General features: G+C 43.1%; 1 protein-coding gene across 1 annotated transcript in view; it reads left to right on the top strand.

The window, feature by feature from the left end:
- LOC128503634 (gamma-aminobutyric acid receptor subunit beta-4-like) overlaps positions 1–21,325 on the top strand; it is a 215,170-nt gene that overhangs the window by 43,925 nt on the left and 149,920 nt on the right. The window contains exon 2 of the mRNA XM_053473786.1: positions 2,853–2,941. Coding sequence (XP_053329761.1) covers positions 2,853–2,941 — 89 coding nt within the window. The remainder of the gene's footprint in view (positions 1–2,852; positions 2,942–21,325) is intronic.

Genomic DNA, 21,325 nt, shown 5'->3' with positions numbered 1-21,325 from the left:
AAAAAATTTATGATTTGACGGGGTAAATTGAATTGGCCAGGTTCAAAGATGTCCCAAATATGGGATATGGGGGCAGTAGGATCAGATGTCTAAATGGCAAAAAAATACACACCTCACAAAGGCGGCCTTTTAACTCCCAAATAAAACCCATGCATGGGGGCTATCACTGCACTCACTGCACTCACTGCACTCAGGAGATGTTACTGAACACACGTACACGGACGTATACCAGGAGCGGTAAATTTATACCTGAAGTACAATTTACCTTTACTACCATAAAGTTTCACAAAGGCTGGTGGTAAAATCAATGCATGGAAAGGGTTAAAATACCAGCATTTCAAATATAATCTTTTTAGCAGGTTTTTTCATTAGTTTTTGCAGATGAGTAAAAGTTTTTTGTTTAAAAAGTGAGAAATATTTTTTTAACAAAAAATACCCATATTTTATCATTTGTTAATAATAAATTAGATGATGTGATAAAATTAATGGTATCTAAAGAAAGCCCTGTTTGTCCTAAAAAAACCAATATATAATATGTGTGGGAGCATCAAATGAGAAAGAAGAAAATCACAGCTAAACAGCAACACTGAAAAATGTAAAAAGAACCATTGTCCCACAATATACTACGAGTAATAACCCCTATTGTCCTTAAGGGGTTAAAAAAACAAACAATTTATATTGGCAAATTGATGCACGCTGTTGTGTGTAGTAATTGTGTACCGAAACAACTTCCTTTCCATGTTTAATATGCACTTTGAGGTCTGCAGCTTGGTTTCATGCAGGAAATTGGGCACTCGGGCCCAAAATCGTGCACCATCACTGCCTCAGAACAACCCCTACTACTGCCACCTTCACAACCCAGTTATTTACCCTCTTAAGTTTTCAGCCTTTTCAGTCTGTTTCTGATTTCATTATTTACTGTTTAATATAAGACAGGATGTATTGCAATACATTGTCTCCCATCTACTTGTTTTCCCAATCCCTTTTCCACTTTATTTCTATGCTCAACTGCCAGCCTAATTAGGGTCCAAACTCATCTGTCCTCCTCATATCTTTTCTAGGAGCTCAGAATGTTTGTTTGGTATAAATGTATTACAGTAATATATGTTGGGTAAAAAATAAACCATATAAATAAAATACATTCTTGTTTATCGTTATTACATCTTTATAACATCTAGGTATAGATCTCCAACCATGCTAATTACCACACCCATAAATGAAAATTCAAAAGAGGTATGCCCTCTACATTCTCCTTTCCCTCACTAGACTTTACAACTACATCATCACCTCCATCCATTTCAGAGTCACTGCTTTTTATATTTAATAAGATGAGGCAAGACACTCGAAGTTCATTACATAAGTGTGTTGCTGGATCTTAGAAAATGTGTGTAAGTGTAGTCAGACTGCAAGTCGTGGGTTTTACTAGTGTACAGGTAGAATCTGAAATCAAAATAGCACCTCTAACACAGTTAAATATTGTACGTACCTCTGCTGGCATGCAACTATAAATACAATGTCTTTATTCCATCTAAACACTACCTTACAAAATATTCAAATTAAATTATTGGCTATTTTCCATGTCATTTTCCCCCATTTTTATTATACTTTCAAACTGTTAGGGTATTTTGTAGAACGTGAAAGTGAGCCATGGAGCTATTGGTAGAGGGGCACCATGACCAAGTCAGGGCCAGAGGATGGCATGGTTTTCTCATATGGGGTCTTGGGAAGGGTCTGCCTGGGAAGAGGATAGTACTTTCTGAAAGGGGTCAGGGGGAGGTAGCTATTTAAAGGAGCATGATACCAAGTCCCCCTCTTTGTTCATTACTACTCTTTGTTCATTACCAGCAGAAGCAAAAGAAGATTCCCACTCAGCCTCCCTGGTTTTTTTTCTTTGTGAGGGTATTATGGTTATTTTGCATGCAAGGATTCATATGTTGGAGATTTTTGGAATAAAGGCAGTTTTTGAGCCATCTAAGGTATGGCAAATCCATGGGACTAGATTGTGGTAACAGCTTCTTATGGGCTGGCTCCCAAGCGGGCAATGATACAAAACACCAGCTGGTTTCACTTGCGTTTTTTGGTTATTATCGGCGCAATTTACTGTTTTGTGGTTATCCATTCGTCGAAGGGGCTTGTTTTCTTCAACTGAGTAAGCTAACGTTTGGTTTTCAGGTTGTGGGTTACAACCAAACCAAAATTAACCAAAAGGATTGGTTAATGTGTTTTTGTAACTTAATTATATGTTTAGTTTAAAAGAAGATGTGTCACAGTAACTGATTATGCTTTGATTAAGCGATGTGGCCTACCACATTTCCAAAGTCAAGTGTTACTCCAGTTATTTACGTGTATGTATGCATGCATGCTCAAGTCGCCAGTTCCTGGTTCATGTCAAAGTTTCAAGAATATATACATTTAATACACAGAAAGAAATGTTGGGATGCAGCACTCAGTGGTGAGATGGCGCAAGAGCCAGGGTACCACCAAGTCCTTCAATAAATCCAAAATAAAGAAGCAGAGGCTCAGCACTCAAATGATAAGGTGAGTTTATTTCACGCAGGCAACGTTTCGACACACAAGGCTTGAGAAAGACCTGTGTGTCAAAATGTTGCCTGCGTGAAATAAACTCACCTTATCATTTGCTGAGCCTCTGCTTCTTTATTTTGGATATATACATTTAATAACATCTCTAATATACCAGGAAAATTTACCTTATAAGATGCGACTATAGATTAAGTAATTGATTTTGTGAATCATAAAAGTTATCATAGCAGTGATAAAGATATGTATATTTGGTTCACATAACAAAACATTCAAATATTTTATTGTGTTCCCTTATTTTTCTACTTTCTCAGCCCACCCTCTGGAAATATATCAGTGGTAAAGAAAACAGTTGACAAGTTGTTGAAGGGATATGACATCCGTCTGCGCCCAGACTTTGGAGGTGAGTTTGTATTAAAACCTATAAAACTACTATATGATTAATCAAGGTTTCTTGACTAAGATATGGCTATAAAATGTGTCATGTGTATATGTGGAGGATGATAAGATTGTTTACAAATCTTTCCTTTAAGGTGTATGGCTGTAACAAAGAACAGCTTAATAAACCTCTGCGCATTATAATGAACCATTTTTAGGATTTCAAATAATTAAATAGAACAAAAGAAAGAAATGACATTATAGATGGCATTCAAAGGAAAACTGTATAGGGGAATAAGGGATATATTTAGTCATAAAGAAAAATAAATATTCTTCTAACACCATAGCAGAGCATGTGCTTATTTCCCATAGGGTTGATCTCAGAAGTCATGCAGGACTGCATGTATGTTAACCACTTCAGGACCAGAGGGGGGTTTACCATGTTTGCAATAAATGCCCACTAGCTCATATAGTGTACCCACATGCATTATATATATATTTTGTACAGCACAAGTAGTGCTTTCTTTTGAAATAATAATTATGTATATATAAGCCATCATTTAGTATGAAAATATCTAAAAATGTGGGGAGAAAAAAGGAAATATTTTCACAGTTTCACCATTAAAAACTATATACCGTATTTGCTCGATTATGACGAGGTTTTTTCCAGAGCAAATGCTCTGAAAAATACCCCTCGTATTAATAATCGAGGTCATCTTCTAATCAGACCTCATTCTGCTGGGGCCAGGCTGCTTACCGGGCTTTGGTCGCGAGCAGCGTCGCTGCTACTAGCAGCAGGAGAACAGGAAGCTAGCACAGTCCTCACATAACTCCTTCCTCTGGGGGCGGGGCCAGAGAAGTTGCTCGCACAGCCGGGCCCCTGCAGAAGTCTGTGAGTGGGAGATCTGCAGTTCAGGTAAGAGGGTGGGAGAGGGTTTTTGAGCAAGTATGTGTGATTAATGGAATGAATGAGTATTTAAATGTGTGTGATAGCATGGATGTGTAAAGGGGTGGTGGTGGTAGCATAGGGAGGCTGTAATCACACTACTATCATCCCCAGGTTCCAGCAGCATGTACTGGCTGCCTTGGCTTGATAGGAGTGTGATTGCTGTTAGCAGATATATACCTTCAGAAATGCATTTTAACCCCCTATATGCCACTCAGTCCCATGATATGCCTTTTAACCCCCTATATGCCAGAGTGGCTTATAGGGGTATAAGGCATATCATGGGGCAGAGGGGCATATAGGAGGGTATAAGACATTTCTGGAGGCAGAGTGGCATATAGAGGGTTAAAAGGCACATAATGGGGCAGAGTGGCAAATAGGGGGGTATAAGGCATTTCTGGGGGCAGAGTGGCAAGCCTGGGGGCAGATGTGCATAACTGGGGGGGGCAGGTTGGCAAATAAAAGAAAATAAAAAATATATATTTTCTCAATCATTGATTTTATTAAATATGAAAATTAGTTTACATGAATTAATATTTACTAGTAAAACTTTTTTCCTATAGGGTAGTCTTATATTCAGGCTTTTTGTTTTTTTCCTAAATTAATATTTTGATGTTGGGGGGTCGTCTTATAATCAGGGTTACGGTATAACCAATGGAAAAAACCCTCCAAAAGTGTATTTAAGTATTTGTCCTGTTTTTGGAAACAACACATTTGCCTGGTATTTTAATTTATTTTGGTACTTACAGGGTTAACTATGAATGACGTGCATCACTGTTTCTAAGTGAGATTTTTTTTTAACCCCTTAAGGACAATAGGGGTTTTTACTCGTAGTATATTGTGGGACAATGGCTCTTTTAACATTTTTCGGTGTTCCTGTTTAGCTGTGATTTTCTTCTTTCTCATTTCATGCTCCCACACATATTATATATTGTTTTTTTCAGGACAAACAGGGCTTTCTTTAGATACCATTAATTTTATCATATCATCTAATTTACTATAAAAAAAATGATAAAATATGGGGATTTTTTGTTAAAAAATTACTTTTTCTCACTTTTTAAACAAAAAACTTTTACTCATCTGCAAAAACGAATGAAAAAACCTGCTAAATAGATTCTACTATTTGTCCTGAGTTTAGAAATACCCAATGTTTTTATGTTTTTTTGCTTTTTTCTGCACGTTATGGGGCAATAAGTACAGGTAGCGTTTTGCTATTTCAAAACCTTTTTTTCCAAATCTGGTAATTCTTCCCCCCATGTGCCATTTCGGGTATCTTTGAAGCCGGCCAATGCAATTTACCCCATCAAGTCATATATTTTTAAAAACTAGACACCCCAAGGTATTTCACATGCTGGTAATTTAACCCTTTCCATGCACTAATTTTACCACCAGCCTTTGTGAAACTTTATGGTAGTAAATTTTTTTGTATTTTTTTCCACACACGTTGTACTTCAGGTATAAATTTATCGCTCCTGGTGTATGTCCGTGTCAAACAACACCCCAATATGTGTTCAGTAACATCTCCTGAGCGCAGTGATACCCCACATGCATGGGTTTGTTGGGTTATTTGGGAGGTAAAAGGCCGCCTTTGTGAGGTGTGTATTTTTTGGCCATTTAGACATCTGATCCTACTGCCCCCATGTCCCATATTTGGGACACCTTTGAACCCGGCCAATTCAATTTACCCCATCCACTCATGCATTTTTTAATACGAGACACCCTATGGGCATTTGTAATGCCAATATTTTAACTCTTTCCATGCTGGAATTTTTGTAAAGATAAAGAATTTTAGGACTTGCTTATTAATTTTTTTTTTATTTTTTTTGGTGACAGTGGGGATTTTTACATGTTACCATATTATTTTTATTTTTTTAAACATTTTTTTTAAAAAATTTTTAACATTTTTTTAATTTTTTTTTTATTTTTTTTTTTACTAATCACTCATTAGTGAGCTGGGCTCCATTGACCTTGCATGGTTGGATGCAGTACCTGCATTCAACCTGCAGGAGGAGCTCGAGAGTTCACAAGAGGGTCTGGATAGACCCTCTATGAACTCAGATCTATTGTTAATGCCATCCTGTGAATGACGGCAACGTCATTCACAGGATGGCACTTGTGGTTGCTCTTCGGAGCAATCACAAGGTGATCGGGGGTCGGGGGCTAGTGTTACTGACATGCCTCGATATCGAGGCATGTCAGTAACACCATTTATGCTTAGGAAGCGAATCAGATCGCTTCCTAAGCTGTTTTAGCCGGGCGCCGCCGCGATCTTTCATGATCGGTGCGGCGGCGGCCATTTTTCTTCCGGGGAGGGCTGCCGAGGGCTGCCCTCCCCGGATCCACGGTCAGCCTCACTTGGGAGGCTTCCGTGGATGCTGCAAAGCCGCCGATCGCGGCGAAAACGCCGCGATCGCGGCGATGCAGCTGTTTAACGGCAGCCCGTACATGTACGGGCATTGTCGTTAACCCGTTGCACGGCAACCCCGTACATGTACGTGGATTGTCGTTAAGGGGTTAAATGTGGTATGCTGGGAGTTACACCCCAATAGAGGCCAGAAAAAGAAAAACTGCTAAACAAATGTCTATCTGAAAGTATTTTACTAGGGGCATTTTAACAGTTTTGATTTAACCATTTTAGTGCCAGTCTGTCCTAAACATTGCAGTAAAATAAAAATTTTCATTTTTAACCAACCCATTCTATCCAAACAGCATTGACAAGCTTGTGGGGACAATTTTTAACCCCTGGAATGCCGCGATTGTGTCATACACAAGGGAAGGGATTAAAAGTGCATGATCGCTCTTAATGGACCAATCGGGCAGCAGGGGAGACCTAAGAAACCTTTCCCACTGTCCCTGAAGCTGCATCTGATTCCAAACTTTCACCTACAGAAATATCTCCATTTGTGAACACTAAATCCAATATGGCCGCCTTATGAGTTGGCTCCTTAACTACTTGTTTTAAAGATAATCCCAGCATGGAGTTCAGAATATCTGCATTCCGGACACAACCAGCTGCTTTGGTTTTCCAGTTCACATGAGGGAGATTTAATGTCACCCATGATTATAACATCCCCCTACACTGTCATTTTAGCTATTTCCTCCACTAGTAGATTATCTAGTTCACTCTATTTGTCCTGGGGGTCTATAAATCACACCTACATGAGTTACTTTACTTTTGCCAAATTGTAATGTAACCCAAGCAGACTCTATTCTCCTTACCAACTTGTGTGGTAAGATAGATTTTATGTTATTTTTCTAGGGCTGCAACTAACGATAATTTTAATAATCGATTAGTTGGCCGATTATTTTTTCGATTAATCGGATAAAAAAAAATGCAAATTTTTTAAATTTAAAATAATGTAATAAAAAAACGTACAATTTACACCTTCATCTCTTTATCGCAATGGCATTTCTCTATTCACCTTCTTATTTTACTGACATAATAATAAAAGCTACAAGAACCCAAACACAGTGTTTCTCAAACTAGGTTTTAATACAAAGTTATTAGTAAGTATTAATTCATATGTTAACTATTTTTCATATGTAATAAAAACTATGAGAAAAAAGCCTTGTTTATATTTTCCTTTACTTACCAAACTGCCCCCAGTTATGCACATCTGACCCCCAGCTTGCCACTCTGCCCCCAGATATGCCTTATACTCCTTATATGCCAGTGATATGCAACTGAGCCCCCTGATATACCTTTTACCCCAGATATGTCTTATGCCCCCCCTGATATGCCTTATGCATATGCCTTGTACCCCCTATATGCCACTGTGCCCCCTGATATGCCACTGTGCCCCGATATGCCTTATACTCCTTATATGCCAGTGATATGCAACTGAGCCCCCTGATATACCTTTTATCCCCAGATATGTCTTATGCCCGCCTGATATGCCTAATATCGATATACCCCCTATATGCCACTGTGCCCCCTGATATGCCTTATAACTTCCAATATGCCACTCGCCCCCATTTATGCCTTATACCTCCCTATATGCCACTGTGCAGCCTGATATGCCACTCCGCCCCCCAATAAATGCCCTGCACCATTCCTGAAATTCATTATACTCCCTGATTCACCACTCTGCCTCCCCCACATATGCCACTCTGAAATTCATTATACCCCCTATACACCACTCTACCTCCCCGTATACACCACTCTAACTCCCCCAGATATGCCACTTTGCCTCCCTGAAATTGATTACACCCCCATACACCACTCTGCTACCCTGAAATTCATTATACCCCCCATACACCACTATAACTCACCCATACACCACTCTGCCTCCTCCCCCTCCCATATACCACTCTGCCTCCTCCCCCTCCCATATACCACTCTGCCTCATCCCCCCTCCCATATACCACTCTGCCTCCTCCCCCTCCCATACACCATTCTGCCTCCTCCCCCTCCCATACACCGCTCTGCCTCCTCCCCCCTCCCATACACCACTCTGCCTCCTCCCCCCTCCCATACATCACTCTGCCTCTCTCCCCCTCCCATACACCACTATGCCTCTCTCCTGACTCCCTGGTGTTTTATGAACCTCCGTTGCTGACAGGCACTTTCACTGGAGCTTCATAGAAGCCTCAGTGTAAGTGAAGGGGAGTAACGGAGGCTGTCTGTGCACATTGCGCAGACCCCCACCAGCTGACAGCCTCTGCTGCCCGCTACTTCCATATGATGGAGCACTGGCAGCAGCGGAGGTTATCTACGCGCATCGCACAGACATCCACTGGCTGCCAGAGATAAGGATCCAGGTCCCCTGCAGCGCTGCAGGGGATTCTCCTCTTTGGCAGCCGGTGGACGTCCACCGGCTGCCCGTCCACCGGCTGCCCGTTCCTCAGGCCCAACAGAATCCTGCACGAGGAAGGCAGCAACCACAGATGCATGTTTCAGCCTCTCATAGGAACCGTGAAAAAAACCCAAAGTTACGTGCTACTTAGGTGAAATGTGATAAATGATAAATAAATTGTATATAATAATACTTCCCTAGTATGGACCGGTATGGTATGGCTAATATGGCTTATATCCCTCTAGAGGCTTAAACCTACGTCTGTGATTTCTGTATTCCTCATCCAGGGGAGGCTTGCCATGCATTTAGAGTCTGGACTGTCCTGATAGGTGGGACCAGTTTGATATGATAATGGAGAGGTCTTCTCTGTGATGGTGCAAGTGAGCAAAAAAAAAAAAAAATAAGGTGACACCCTCCTAAGCAGATATCTTCCTATGGGGCAGGCACTTTTAGCACTGCCTATTTTTGGTCTGAGATGTTGTTTTTCTTGCCTTCGGTTATTCAGGGTATGCCAGACATGGGCCCGTGGCTCACTGCAACTCCTGCATAATAACTAGACTTGTGCATTTGTCTTCGGGCGAACATGAAAACGAACACGAAGAGTGCGTTTTCGTTGTTCGTCCCGAAGAAACGAATATAGCGCCGGTAAAACGTACACGAAGACACACAACACGAAGAATCTTCGTGTTAGTCTTCGTCTACTAATCTCCCTGGTCCCTTCGCCATCTAGCCTACCTTATCTCTGCAGCATCGCAGGGGTTGACGGAAGCGGAAATCCGTAGGTTCGGTGTCAGGGGTTAAGGGGCGGTACGAAAAACTATTTTGGTCGCCTGCAGGGTCCTCCCCTGGCATCAACCAGAGGAAGACCCTGCAGGCGACCAATAGGCTCACTGGCACGGCCCCCTGCAATGCTGCGGAGATAACGGGAGCGGAAATGCGTAGGTTCTCCGCCAGGGGTTAACTTGGCCGGCATAGACCACTGGTCTCACCGCTATAACAGCTAAAGGTAACAAGTTTCCTCTACCATCATGAATTAGATTATTACGTTATCCTATTGTGTTTCATGTCAATAAATTCAATTAATCTCAATATAGTGTATTAATCAATTCAATGATACAGGGATACTCATTAAAAAAACAACATCAATGGCTAGCCACGGGACAAGATGGTCGTGTAGTCTCTCTGCTCTCCCAACAAGCACTAAATAAGCGTCTGTTTCAGCGACTTCACCTACCTACCTCTTCACTACCACTCGGAAAAGTGCCACAGTATGCCCGGGGGCACTCGCAAATCTTCCAAAAAGTCGTCGGTGCCGGACATTTTCCAACGAAAAAACGCTACTACAGCACTTACCGCGCTCTCGCCATCTGTGCATTCCGGCCTACTTGAAGACATGGCTGCAGAGACAGCATGCTCCAAACAAGATATCGCCGATATTAAGAACTTAGTTCTCACGGTAAAACAAGACATCATAGACCAACTACGAAGTGAGCTGAAAGACCTGCAAAGGGACATCTCTGATATAGGACACCGAACGCACACACACATCAATGCTGCAGGAGCAACGCACATTGAAGTCAGACATCGCATCACTACAGCAGGAGTTACAACTTCTACACGACGCCCAAGAGGATCTCGAAAATAGATCCAGACGAGATAATATTCGTATACGTGGTGTACCGGAGACTTACCTGAACATTGATGAAGTGCTGACTAGCCTGTTTTGACAGCTTCTTCCTGCAACACCAATGGAACAGGTCTCGGTTGAGCGTGCTCATAGAGCTCTACGCCCTAAACCCACTAATCGCGATAGACTGAGGGACATTATTGTCAAGTTTCAGGACTACCCCATCAAGGAAGCGCTCATGAAAGAAGCACGATCGACAACTCCTAGCATTGGTAATGTGGAGGTGCAGTTTTTTTTCAGACCTGTCTCCCAAAACTCTGCAACGTTGCAGGAAATTGAAGCCACTCACCGACCACCTCCGATCCCGGGGAATTCAATCAATAAAAATTGATTTAAAAATAAACAAAAAAAACCATCAATGATTACATGATTTATATTTTATTATTGGCAAATTAATGTTATATATTGGATGTTATCAATTCAATCAAAATTGGTAAAGTCGAACTGGATGACCCCCTCAGGGACGTGGGTTGACATATGCAAGAAAGGACAAAAAGGACAAAGATGGTGTAAAACTGTCTCTTTATAAAATCTCTGTATAATTTATTATAAATAAACTTACAAACAAACATGCACTGAGGACCAGCTCAAGTGCAAAATGTGCATTGATAAAATTAGGTTTAGCAGACACCTCCGTAAGATAAAGTGCTCTTCTGGAAGTAGTGCAGAATCAGGTGTTTTGTGTTAAGTGTTCAGGCATTCCCCTCTGTTCCAGAGCGCGATAAAAAGGTGTGGTAATTCACAATTTTTGAGACTCTCCTCCCGGTAACTCAGTTAACATAAATTAATAATTAACTAATATTCAATATATGCACTGGTGTAGTTTCCGCCCTACGCGTTTCGTTAAAACTTAACTTCCTCAAGGGCTCTGTGGAACACCACCATACAATCATAGACATATAACATGCTACATATATACCTCTCCGTCTCCTCCCGTTGTCCAATGTCTCTTTCGTTTGATTAAGTTTATGTAAATGGAATCAGCTGTTCCTTGTTAGATGTATCCAGACACTTCTGCATTCCTTTATATGCATGTACGTTAACTCATTCCGCGTTCCATTTTGTGCATGCATACTGTGTTCTCTTCTCTTTTTCTTTAAATATTCTGACCTTCATTTTCATTTTGTAGTCCCTTTAATGTAGTTCTCCTACGGCTTCTCCTCTACAATGAAAGGATGTGGTTACATTCACATATTACATATTCCAAACAGGACACCTGAGAAATAACATTTTCAGTGGTGCCTGGAATCTACCATCATCACCATTTATATACATGGTATCCTTTTCTTCACTTTAAACAATTTTTATCAATTACATACTGTATCCCCTACAGAAAGCACACCATGTCAAAATCTTGGTTTAGGCCAGTTGGAATGAAAGTTCCCAATTTAAAAATCCAGTAGCCTTCTCTTTGGAAGAGTTTTTTTAACCATATCACCTCCCCTCAAAGCCCTCTGTACATGTTCTAACCCACAGAATCTTTCCACTTAAAGGCTGGATAGTTATTACAGTATAGGGGAACTGGATGTTTGCAGGAGGGTTATTGGCTGCGCTCTCACGGATGTGAATATGTGAAAGAAAGAGAAACACAATAGTGCAATATGTCTCAAAGCTTATTTTTTGTAAAATGAAGGCCGCAAGTGGCTACTCACATTTGGTGGGGGCTTCTTCAGTTAGCCCCAAAGTATGCACTTGGGCGATATAATCCTCGCCTTAAAGATTTCTTTGGCAGCACTATGTAATATGGGTTTCTTCAGTTAGCCCCAAGATGTGCATTTAGGTGGTATAATCCTTGCCTTGGAATTTCTTTAGCCTCAGCCTTTGGAGCAGTCTGGAGTGTCCACAGTTCCTTTTTGGTGAGCAATGATAGAATTGCTCACTCCTCAGCGCATAGGTGGTAAAATCCCCACCAAGGATATAGTGGTGGCTGACAAGGTATTCTGTCTTATAAATTAAAAAAGGTCCAGGAGCAAGATAAAATAGTTTTTCAAAAAACGTATTTATTTTAAACTTTTGGTAATAAAAAACCAGTAAAAACCAACAAAAGGTTAATATAAAATAATACACAAACGCGTTTCGCCTAGCACAGGCTTCCTCAGAGTGTATAGAAAGGCTCCTGATACATTGAATCTTTTTATACAGTTTGAAATGTCTAAAATGGCGCCAAATGATGTCATCAACAAGGGGTGTGGCTTACACATCACACAATTTTTTTTTCTTTAAATTAAAACAAGCATAATTGAAACATTACAAAAAGATGTGCATGTCAAAATCTATATTTAACCCTTCAGGGGTCAGGGTTTTTAAACAATATATCCAATACAATTCAGTCTTTCCTAAAATCTTCACAATATCCCCTCCTCTCCAGGGTATGGATATTTTTTTTATAGCAGTGAATTTTAGTAACTTTGGATCTTTATTGTGATTTAAGAAGTGTTTAGAGACGCTATGGGTGACGATTCCATTTCTAATATTGCGAAAATGTTCTGATATTCTAACTTTTAACCCCTTAAGGACCGGGCTCATTTTTCGTTTTGTACCCTGTGGGACCGAGGCTGTTTTGACATTTTTGTGGTGCTTGTGTTCAGCTGTAATTTTCTCCTCACCCATTTAGTGTACCCACATAAGTTATATATTGTTTTTTTTCAGGACAAGATGGGCTTTCTTCAGATACCATTATTTTGATCGTATCATCTTATTTACTATAAAAAAAAAACATGGTGAAAAATTGAAAAAAAACACATTTTATGACTTTTATTTGAAAAATCTTTTACTCACCTAAAAAAGCAAGTAAAAAAACTAGCTAAATAGATTCTACTACTTGTCCTGAGTTTAGAAATACCCAATGTTTTTATGTTTTTTTGCTGTTTTTTGTAAGTTATAGGGCAACAAGCAGCGTTTTATGATTTCCAAATCTTTTTTAACAAATCTGGTCAGTCTGCCTCCATCTCCTCTTTGGAATATCTTTGAAGCCGGTTAACTCAATTTAACCCCCTCAAACCATATATTTTTGAAAACTAGACACCCCAGGGTATTCCAAATGCTGTTATTTTAACCCGTTCCATGCACCAATTATAGAACTACACTTTGTCAAACTTTGTAATAGTAATTTTTTTTATTTTTTTTTCACACAAATTGTACTTTAGTTATAGATATACAGGTTCTGGTATATGTCACTGTCAAACAACCCCCCAATATGTGTTCAGGAACATCTCCTGAGTACAGCGATACCCCACATGCATGGGTTTGTCAGATTGTTTGGCTGGTAAAAGGCTACTTTTGGGGCATGCGTAATCCAGGTGGTCATTTGGTCATTCTGCCTCCATCTCCTCTTTGGAATATCTTTGAAGCGGGTTAACTCAATTTAACCCATTCAAACCATATATTTTTGAAAACTAGACACCCCAGCGTATTCCAAATGCTGTTATTTTAACCCTTTCCATGCACCAATTATAGAACTACACTTTGTCAAACTTTGTAATAGTAATTTTTTTTATTTTTGTTTTCACACAAATTGTACTTTAGTTATAGATATACAGGTTCTGGTATATGTCACTGTCAAACAACACCCCAATATGTGTTCAGGGACATCTCCTGAGTGCAGTGATACCCGACATGCATGGGTTTGTCAGGTTGCTTGAGATTTAAAATGCCACATTTGGGAAGTGCGCTTTTTTTCTCCATTTTGGTCAGTCTGTACCTATGCCCTATCTTTGAGCTCGGCCACTCCAATTTACCCCATCAGCCATTTTTTTTATATATTAGACACCCCTCGTTGAGATTTTTGAGAAATTTTAGCACTTGCTCAAAATAATAAACTTTATTTTTTTATTTTATTTTTTTAATACTTTTTTTAATATTTTTTTTACACATTTTGCTGGTACTGGATGGTTCATCTAGTGACATCACTGCATAATTATTTTTAAATGTTAGCACATTTTTTTTTATTTTTTTTCCATTTTTTATTTTTTTGTTATTTTTTTGGAATATTTTACTAATCACATAGTGATTAGAAAGCTGGGTTCCATTGACTTGCTTGGTTGAATGCAGTACCTGTATTCAACCTGCAAGTGGAGCCAGAGTTCTCTAGAGGGTCTGGAGACCGTCTAGCGAACTCTTTCATCTTTATTGTTTTTTTTCCCGGGCCGCCGCCATCTTACTGATGGCGAAGAACACAGGCAGCTGCGGCTGTGACCGCTCTCCGGAGGCATTACAGTAACGCCGTTTAAGCGAAGAAAGTGATCGTTGATCACTTTCTAAGCTTATTTAATTTTATGACGGTCCTGAACCGGCAAAGGTCGCGAAGGGGTTAAACATCTTGTCGTCATACCTACATACTGTAAGCCACAAGGGCATTCTAGTAGATAGATTACATTTTTAGAATTACAGGTAATGCATTCTTGTATTTTATATTCTTTATTTGTGATATTTGATTTAAACATTATTTGTTTTCTTTGCGTGTCAGTAGTTAATCTACACGCTAAGCACGAATTGCATTTATAAAAACCTTTGTCATTATTAAAAAACATCCCTTTCGTATCCCTATGTTTGCGCGTAAAATTCTTTGTTAATAACATTTTTAAATTAGGTGCGCCTCTAAAAACTATTTTTGGGTTATCTGGGAGTATTTTTCTTAAGATGGCATCTTCTTTTAGAATATTCCTGTCACGCTACCGACAGGGAGATACTCCGGTTCCCCGGCCGGCAACGGCAGCCGCCGCGAGGTATGGGGAGACTCCCCGCTTCGGTCCGGCAGCCGCAGCTGCCGCGAAGAAGAGGGAGACCCCACTCTTCTGAGCGGCAGCAGCAGCCGCCGTGAGGTAGGGGGAGACCCCCCCGCTTCAGCACGGCAACCACAGCCGCTTTTAGGGAGAGGACTCCCTGCCTCCTCTCAGCAGCCGCAGCCACCGCGCAGAAGGGGGAGACCCCCCGCTTCTGCACAGCAGACGCAGCCGCAGCGAAGAAGGGGGAGACCCCCCGCTTCTGCACAGCAGTCGCCGCGAAGAAGGGGGAGACCCCCCGCTTCTGCACAGCATAGGCAGCCGCTGCAACTTGAGGGAGGACTTACCTCATCCACACCGCATCCCCAGCAGCTTCAGCCGGAGTACAGGTCCGGCTCTGGTGTCCGGACACGTTCTTCTTCACGCCACCTAGTGGCGCCAGCAGATACTACATCGACCTATATTGGGAGATTACGTGAACGTCACACACAAGATGGCCGCGCAGGAAGTGACGTATCGGCAGTTTGAAAATTTGGCGGGAAATCGCTAATTAGTGCCTAAACTCCTGGGCCTATTTAAGAGACGCTCTAACACTCAGACTTTGCCTTCTGATGGTCGTGCCTATCTCGGTAGTGCCTTCTCAGTACCCTGTTGTTTCCTGTTATTTGACCTCGGCTTATTCCACGACTATCCTGCTCTCTGGTATCCTGACCTCGGCTATTCCTACGACGATCCTGCTCTCCGGTATCCTGACCTCGGCTATTCCTACGACGATCCTGCTCTCCGGAATCCTGACCATTGCTCTCTGGACCATCCTTTGCCAGTCCTACCTGACTTCGGTGTCTCCTCTGTACGCTGTGCCGTGACAGAATCAGAAGGCCATCATGAGACCCGCTTCGGTAGGACAAGGGTCCACTGAGGCTCGACTTGATGAGATGGATCACCGTCTGGATCAATTTACTCAAGCCCTTCAGACCCTGCTTCAGCGTACTGATCCTGCACTACAAGCACCTCAACCTGTGGCGGCTCCTGCTCCGCTGCCGTTACCAGTAGCCACGGTTCCTGCTCACCTACCTCCACCACAACGCTGCAATGGTGACCCTGCAACTTGTCGAGGATTTTTGAATCAGTGTGAGATACACTTTGAACTGTCTCCATATGCGTTCCCTACCGAGCGTGCCAAGGTGGGATACATCATTTCTCTCCTTACGGATAAAGCCTTGGCATGGGCTTCACCGCTCTGGGAGAGAAACGCCTCTACGGTGCGCTCCTATGCTGAATTCGTTTCCAGTCTACGCGCCGCTTTTGACACTCCGGGTAGGAGGACCACTGCTTCAACCTCCCTTTTTACCATCCGTCAGGGTTCCCGTCCGCTCCTTGAGTATGCTATAGAGTTCCGGACCCTGATAGGGGAGGTGAACTGGACTAACGAGGCATTAGTGGCTGCCTTCCTAAATGGACTTTCCGAGACCCTCAAGGACGAGACTGCTGCCAGAGATTTACCCACAGACTTAGACTCTGTGATTTCATATATTTCCCAAATTGATCTGCGTCTCCGCGAAAGACAAGCCCAACGAGAGAGTTTGAGGTTATGTGACAAGGGTGGGAGACCTACTACACGCTTCATGCCACAGCTTTCTTCTACCACTCCCTCCTATGAACCACCTGAGGAACCTATGCAGTTGGGAGCTACTCGAGTGTCCGAACAGGAGAGCAACAGGCAGAGACGGGAAGGATTATGCTTCTACTGTGTACTCTCGGGTCACTTCATCGGACACTGTCCTAGCAGGCCGGGAAACGCCCGCCCCTCGGTAGGCCAGGGGAACCTACCATAGGTGTAGTGAATTATTCCCCTAACGTTTGCACCACCCGCATGACTGTTTCGGTCCGTCTGGTCTGGGATTCTGGATTCATTGACACTGAGGCTTTCCTGGACTCTGGCGCTGCCGGCAACTTTATTGACTCGGCCTTTTGTGAGCGGCAACACATTCCCACCCTATCCCTCCCCGTGCCGTTATCTGTAGAGGTTATTGATGGCAGACCGCTTCGTCCTGATCAAATCTCTCTTTCTACGGTTCCACTCAACCTTGCCGTCGGTATTGTACACAATGAACGTCTGCAACTGCTCGTCATCCGCTCGCCCTCCATTCCCGTGGTTACAGGTACACAATCCTGCTATTGATTGGACAGCCTGGAGTGCGTCCTGCAAGGCGCATTGCCTCTCCCCTATAAAGCATGCCACGGTTACAGCATCCTCGAGTGAGACCTCTCTCCTGCCTGAGCAGTCCCAGGACTTCGCGGATGTGTTTAATAAAAAAGAGGCTGAGATGCTACCACCACACAGGCCGTACGATTGCCCGATTGACCTGCTTCCTGGGACCATGCCACCCCGGGGGCGGGTTTACCCACTCTCCATTCCGGAGACCCAAGCTATGGAATCGTACATAGAGGAGAATCTTTGCCGAGGATTTATCCGTCGGTCTGTATCACCCGCTGGTGCAGGCTTCTTCTTCGTGAAAAAGAAGAACGGGCAACTTCGTCCTTGCATCGATTATCGGGATCTGAACAAGATTACCAGGCGCAACATTTACCCTATTCCACTAATTTCCGAACTTTTCGACAGACTACGTGGGGCTACTATCTATACCAAGCTGGATCTCCGGGGTGCGTACAATCTTGTCCGAATCTGCACTGACGACGAATGGAAGACCGCCTTCAATACTCGTTCTGGGCATTATGAATATGAAAAGAAATTGGCCTAGATGCAAATTCTTGTTCTTGGGTTGTTATAAATGGTAAATTTTCAAGCTGGTCAAAAGTGGTAAGTGGTGTCCCTCAGGGTTCTGTTCTGGGACCAATTTTATTCAACATATTTATAAATGACCTGGCAGGAGGCATTGAAAGTCATGTTTCTGTGTTTGCAGATGACACAAAACTAGGTAAAGTTATACAGGGCGAGCAGGATATTACTGTGCTGCAGAGGGATCTAGATAGACTGGGGGACTGGGCACTCAAATGGCAGATGAAATTCAATGTAGATAAATGTAAAGTTATGCACTTCGGGGTAGCGAATGCACAAGCAACCTACACCCTAAACGGTAGTGAATTAGGGGTAATGACAAATGAGAAGGATTTGGGAATTGTTATAGACAACAAACTAGGCAACAATGTGCAGTGTCAGTCTGCGGTTGGTAAGGCCAGTAAGGTATTGTCGTGTATAAAAAGGGGCATCAAGTCGTGGAATAAAGATATAATTTTGCCTCTGTATAAATCAATGGTAAGGCCGCACCTTGAGTATGCTGTGCAATTTTGGGCACCTTTTCTAAAGAAGGATATCATAGCACTAGAAAGGGTGCAGAGGCGGGCTACAAAATTAATAAAAGGAATGGAGCACTATAGTTATGAAGAAAGGTTAACTAATTTAAATCTGTTTAGTTTAGAAAAACGTCGCCTCAGAGGGGATATGATAACGCTATATAAATATATTCGGGGCCAATACAAACCATTGTGTGGAAATCTGTTCATAAACAGGACTATGCATAGGACACGTGGTCATGCATTTAGACTGGAAGAAAGGAGATTTAGACTAAAGCAGAGGAAAGGGTTTTTTACAGTAAGGACAATAAGGATGTGGAATTCTCTGCCTGCAGAGGTAGTTTTATCAGAGTCTGTACAGACGTTTAAACTGCAACTGGATGGATACCGGGAAAAACATAATATTCGGGGATATAATCTTTAATTATGGGGAAACAGCTTATTGATCCAAGGAGAAATCTGACTGCCATTTTGGGGTCAAGAAGGAATTTTTTTCCCTGGTTAGTGCAAAATTGGAAAGAGCGAAGCCGGGGTTTTTTGCCTTCTTTTGGATCTAACAGCAATAAATTAACAGATATAGGAAAGGCTGAACTTGATGGACGCATGTCTTTTTTCAGCCTATGTAACTATGTATGAATATAACGTTATGCCGTTTGGGCTGTGCAACGCCCCGGCGGTCTTTCAGGAGTTCATTAATGATTGCCTTCGGGACTTTCTCCAACAGTTTGTAGTGGTGTACCTTGATGACATTTTGATATACTCTTCCGATTTGCAGTCACACCGCACCCATGTTACGCGTGTTTTGTCCCGACTACGGCTCCATGGATTATATGCAAAACTCGAGAAATGTGCATTTGAGATCCAGAAGGTGACATTTCTAGGATACGTCATTACGCCCTCAGGTTTTGAGATGGACCCATCCAAGGTACAGGCCATTAGAGACTGGCCTCAACCATTGGGCCTGAAACCCCTGCAGCGTTTTTTGGGGTTTGCCAATTATTATAGATGTTTCATCCGTGACTACTCCAAGGTCGTGGCTCCTCTAACGGCCCTTACTAAGAAAGGGGCTAACACCCTGGAATGGTCTCCTGAGGCCATTTCCGCTTTTTCCCGACTCAAGACCAAATTTACCACCGCTCCTGTGTTACGTCATCCTGACCCTCGGCTACCATTTGTTCTGGAGGTCGATGCATCTGAATCCGGAGTCGGGGCTGTTCTTTCACAGAGGGCCTCCTACAGTGGTCCTCTCCATCCGTACGGTTATTTCTCCAGGAGATTCTCCCCGGCAGAAAGGAACTATGATGTTGGGAACAAGGAACTTTTGGCTGTCATCCTTCCACTGGAGGAGTGGCGTCATCTTCTGGAGTGCGTTCCGATTCCCACGCTGATTCTGACAGATCACAAGAATCTACAGTATATAGAGACTACCAAGTGCCTGAACCCTCGACAGGCCAGATGGGCCTTGTTTCTTTCCCGTTTCTCATTTGTATTGACTTATCATCCGGGCTCCAAGAACGTCAAGACGGACACCTTCTCCCGAATGCATGTGCTCCCCGAGGAGGAGGGTCGTGCGTCCGAGCCCATTATACCTGCTACCAAGGTCCTCGCTGCTCTACATACTCGTTGCCGAACTCCCTTACTTGACCGCATCTCTGGTTTGCAAGCCCGAGCTCCAGCCTCCTTACCGGCTGGGAAACTTTTTGTTCCTGCACACCTCCGTACCCGCGTGCTTCGTCTGTCCGATGGGTCCAGAACTGCAGGCCACCCAGGGCTAGCGCGCACCAAGGATCTCGTATCCAGGACATTTTGGTGGCCAGAATGGACTAAGGATGCTGCCCTGTTCGTCCGCTCCTGTCTCAAGTGCGCTGCCAACAAGTCCTCCAGGAGGCACCCTGCTGGGCTGCTCCAACCATTGCCTCGTCCTTCAAGGCCCTGGACTCACATTGCCATGGACTTTATTGTGGACCTACCCAACTCCAAGGGGAATACCGTGATTCTGATGATCATTGATCGTTTTTCAAAGATGGCACACATGATACCTTTGAGGAGACTTCCCACGGCATCGGTATTGGCTGACATATTCTTGCGGGAGATCGTCCGCCTTCATGGAGTTCCCACCGAGATCGTCTCCGACCGCGGTACCCAATTTATTGCACGTTTTTGGCGCGAGTTCACGAGAGCATTGGGTTTCACATTAGCATTTTCATCGGCCTATCACCCACAGTCTAACGGTGCAGCAGAGAGGGCTAACCAGCACCTTGAACAATATCTGCGCATCTTTATCAACCAACATCAGGACGATTGGGTTGATTTGCTACCTTTGGCGGAGTTTGCTCGGAACAATGCGGTACAAGAGTCTACAGGAGAGTCCGCCTTCTACTGTGTTTACGGTCTTCATCCGCAACCCTTCCCTGGAGCCTTTCCGAATTCTCCTGATCCAGCGCTGGAGGAACGTCTGACTAATATCCAGTCCACCTGGGCTTCAGTGCAAAGGGCTCTGGAACTGGCTGGTAGACGACAGGAACTCCAAGCCAACAAGAGGCGTTCCGGTACTCCTGCATATTCTCCTGGGGATCGTGTTTGGTTGTCTACGAGATACCTGCGACTCCGAGTGCCCAGCATGAATCTGGCGCCACGTTTCATCGGTCCCTTTGCGATTGTCCGTCGGGTGAATCCTGTCGCCTATGAACTTTCTCTGCCAAGGACACTCCGTATTCCTCGAGTCTTTCACGTCTCGCTATTGAAGCCACTGGTTTGCAACCATTTTTCTACTAGACCCTCTGCTTCGGAGACTTCGGGGCGTATTCCTCAAGCTGTCCTGGACTGTCGCAGACAACAAGGGAGTCTCCAATATCTTGTTCATTGGAGGGGACTCGGCCCAGAGTATCGTTCCTGGGTTCCTGAAGCTCGTTTCCATGCCCCTCATCTCGTGCGTGCATTCCAT

The sequence above is a fragment of the Spea bombifrons genome, chromosome 8 (genome assembly GCF_027358695.1).
Source record: "Spea bombifrons isolate aSpeBom1 chromosome 8, aSpeBom1.2.pri, whole genome shotgun sequence".
In the NCBI taxonomy this organism is placed as follows: Eukaryota; Metazoa; Chordata; class Amphibia; order Anura; family Pelobatidae; genus Spea; species Spea bombifrons.
This window is presented reverse-complemented; position numbering and strand designations above follow the sequence as displayed.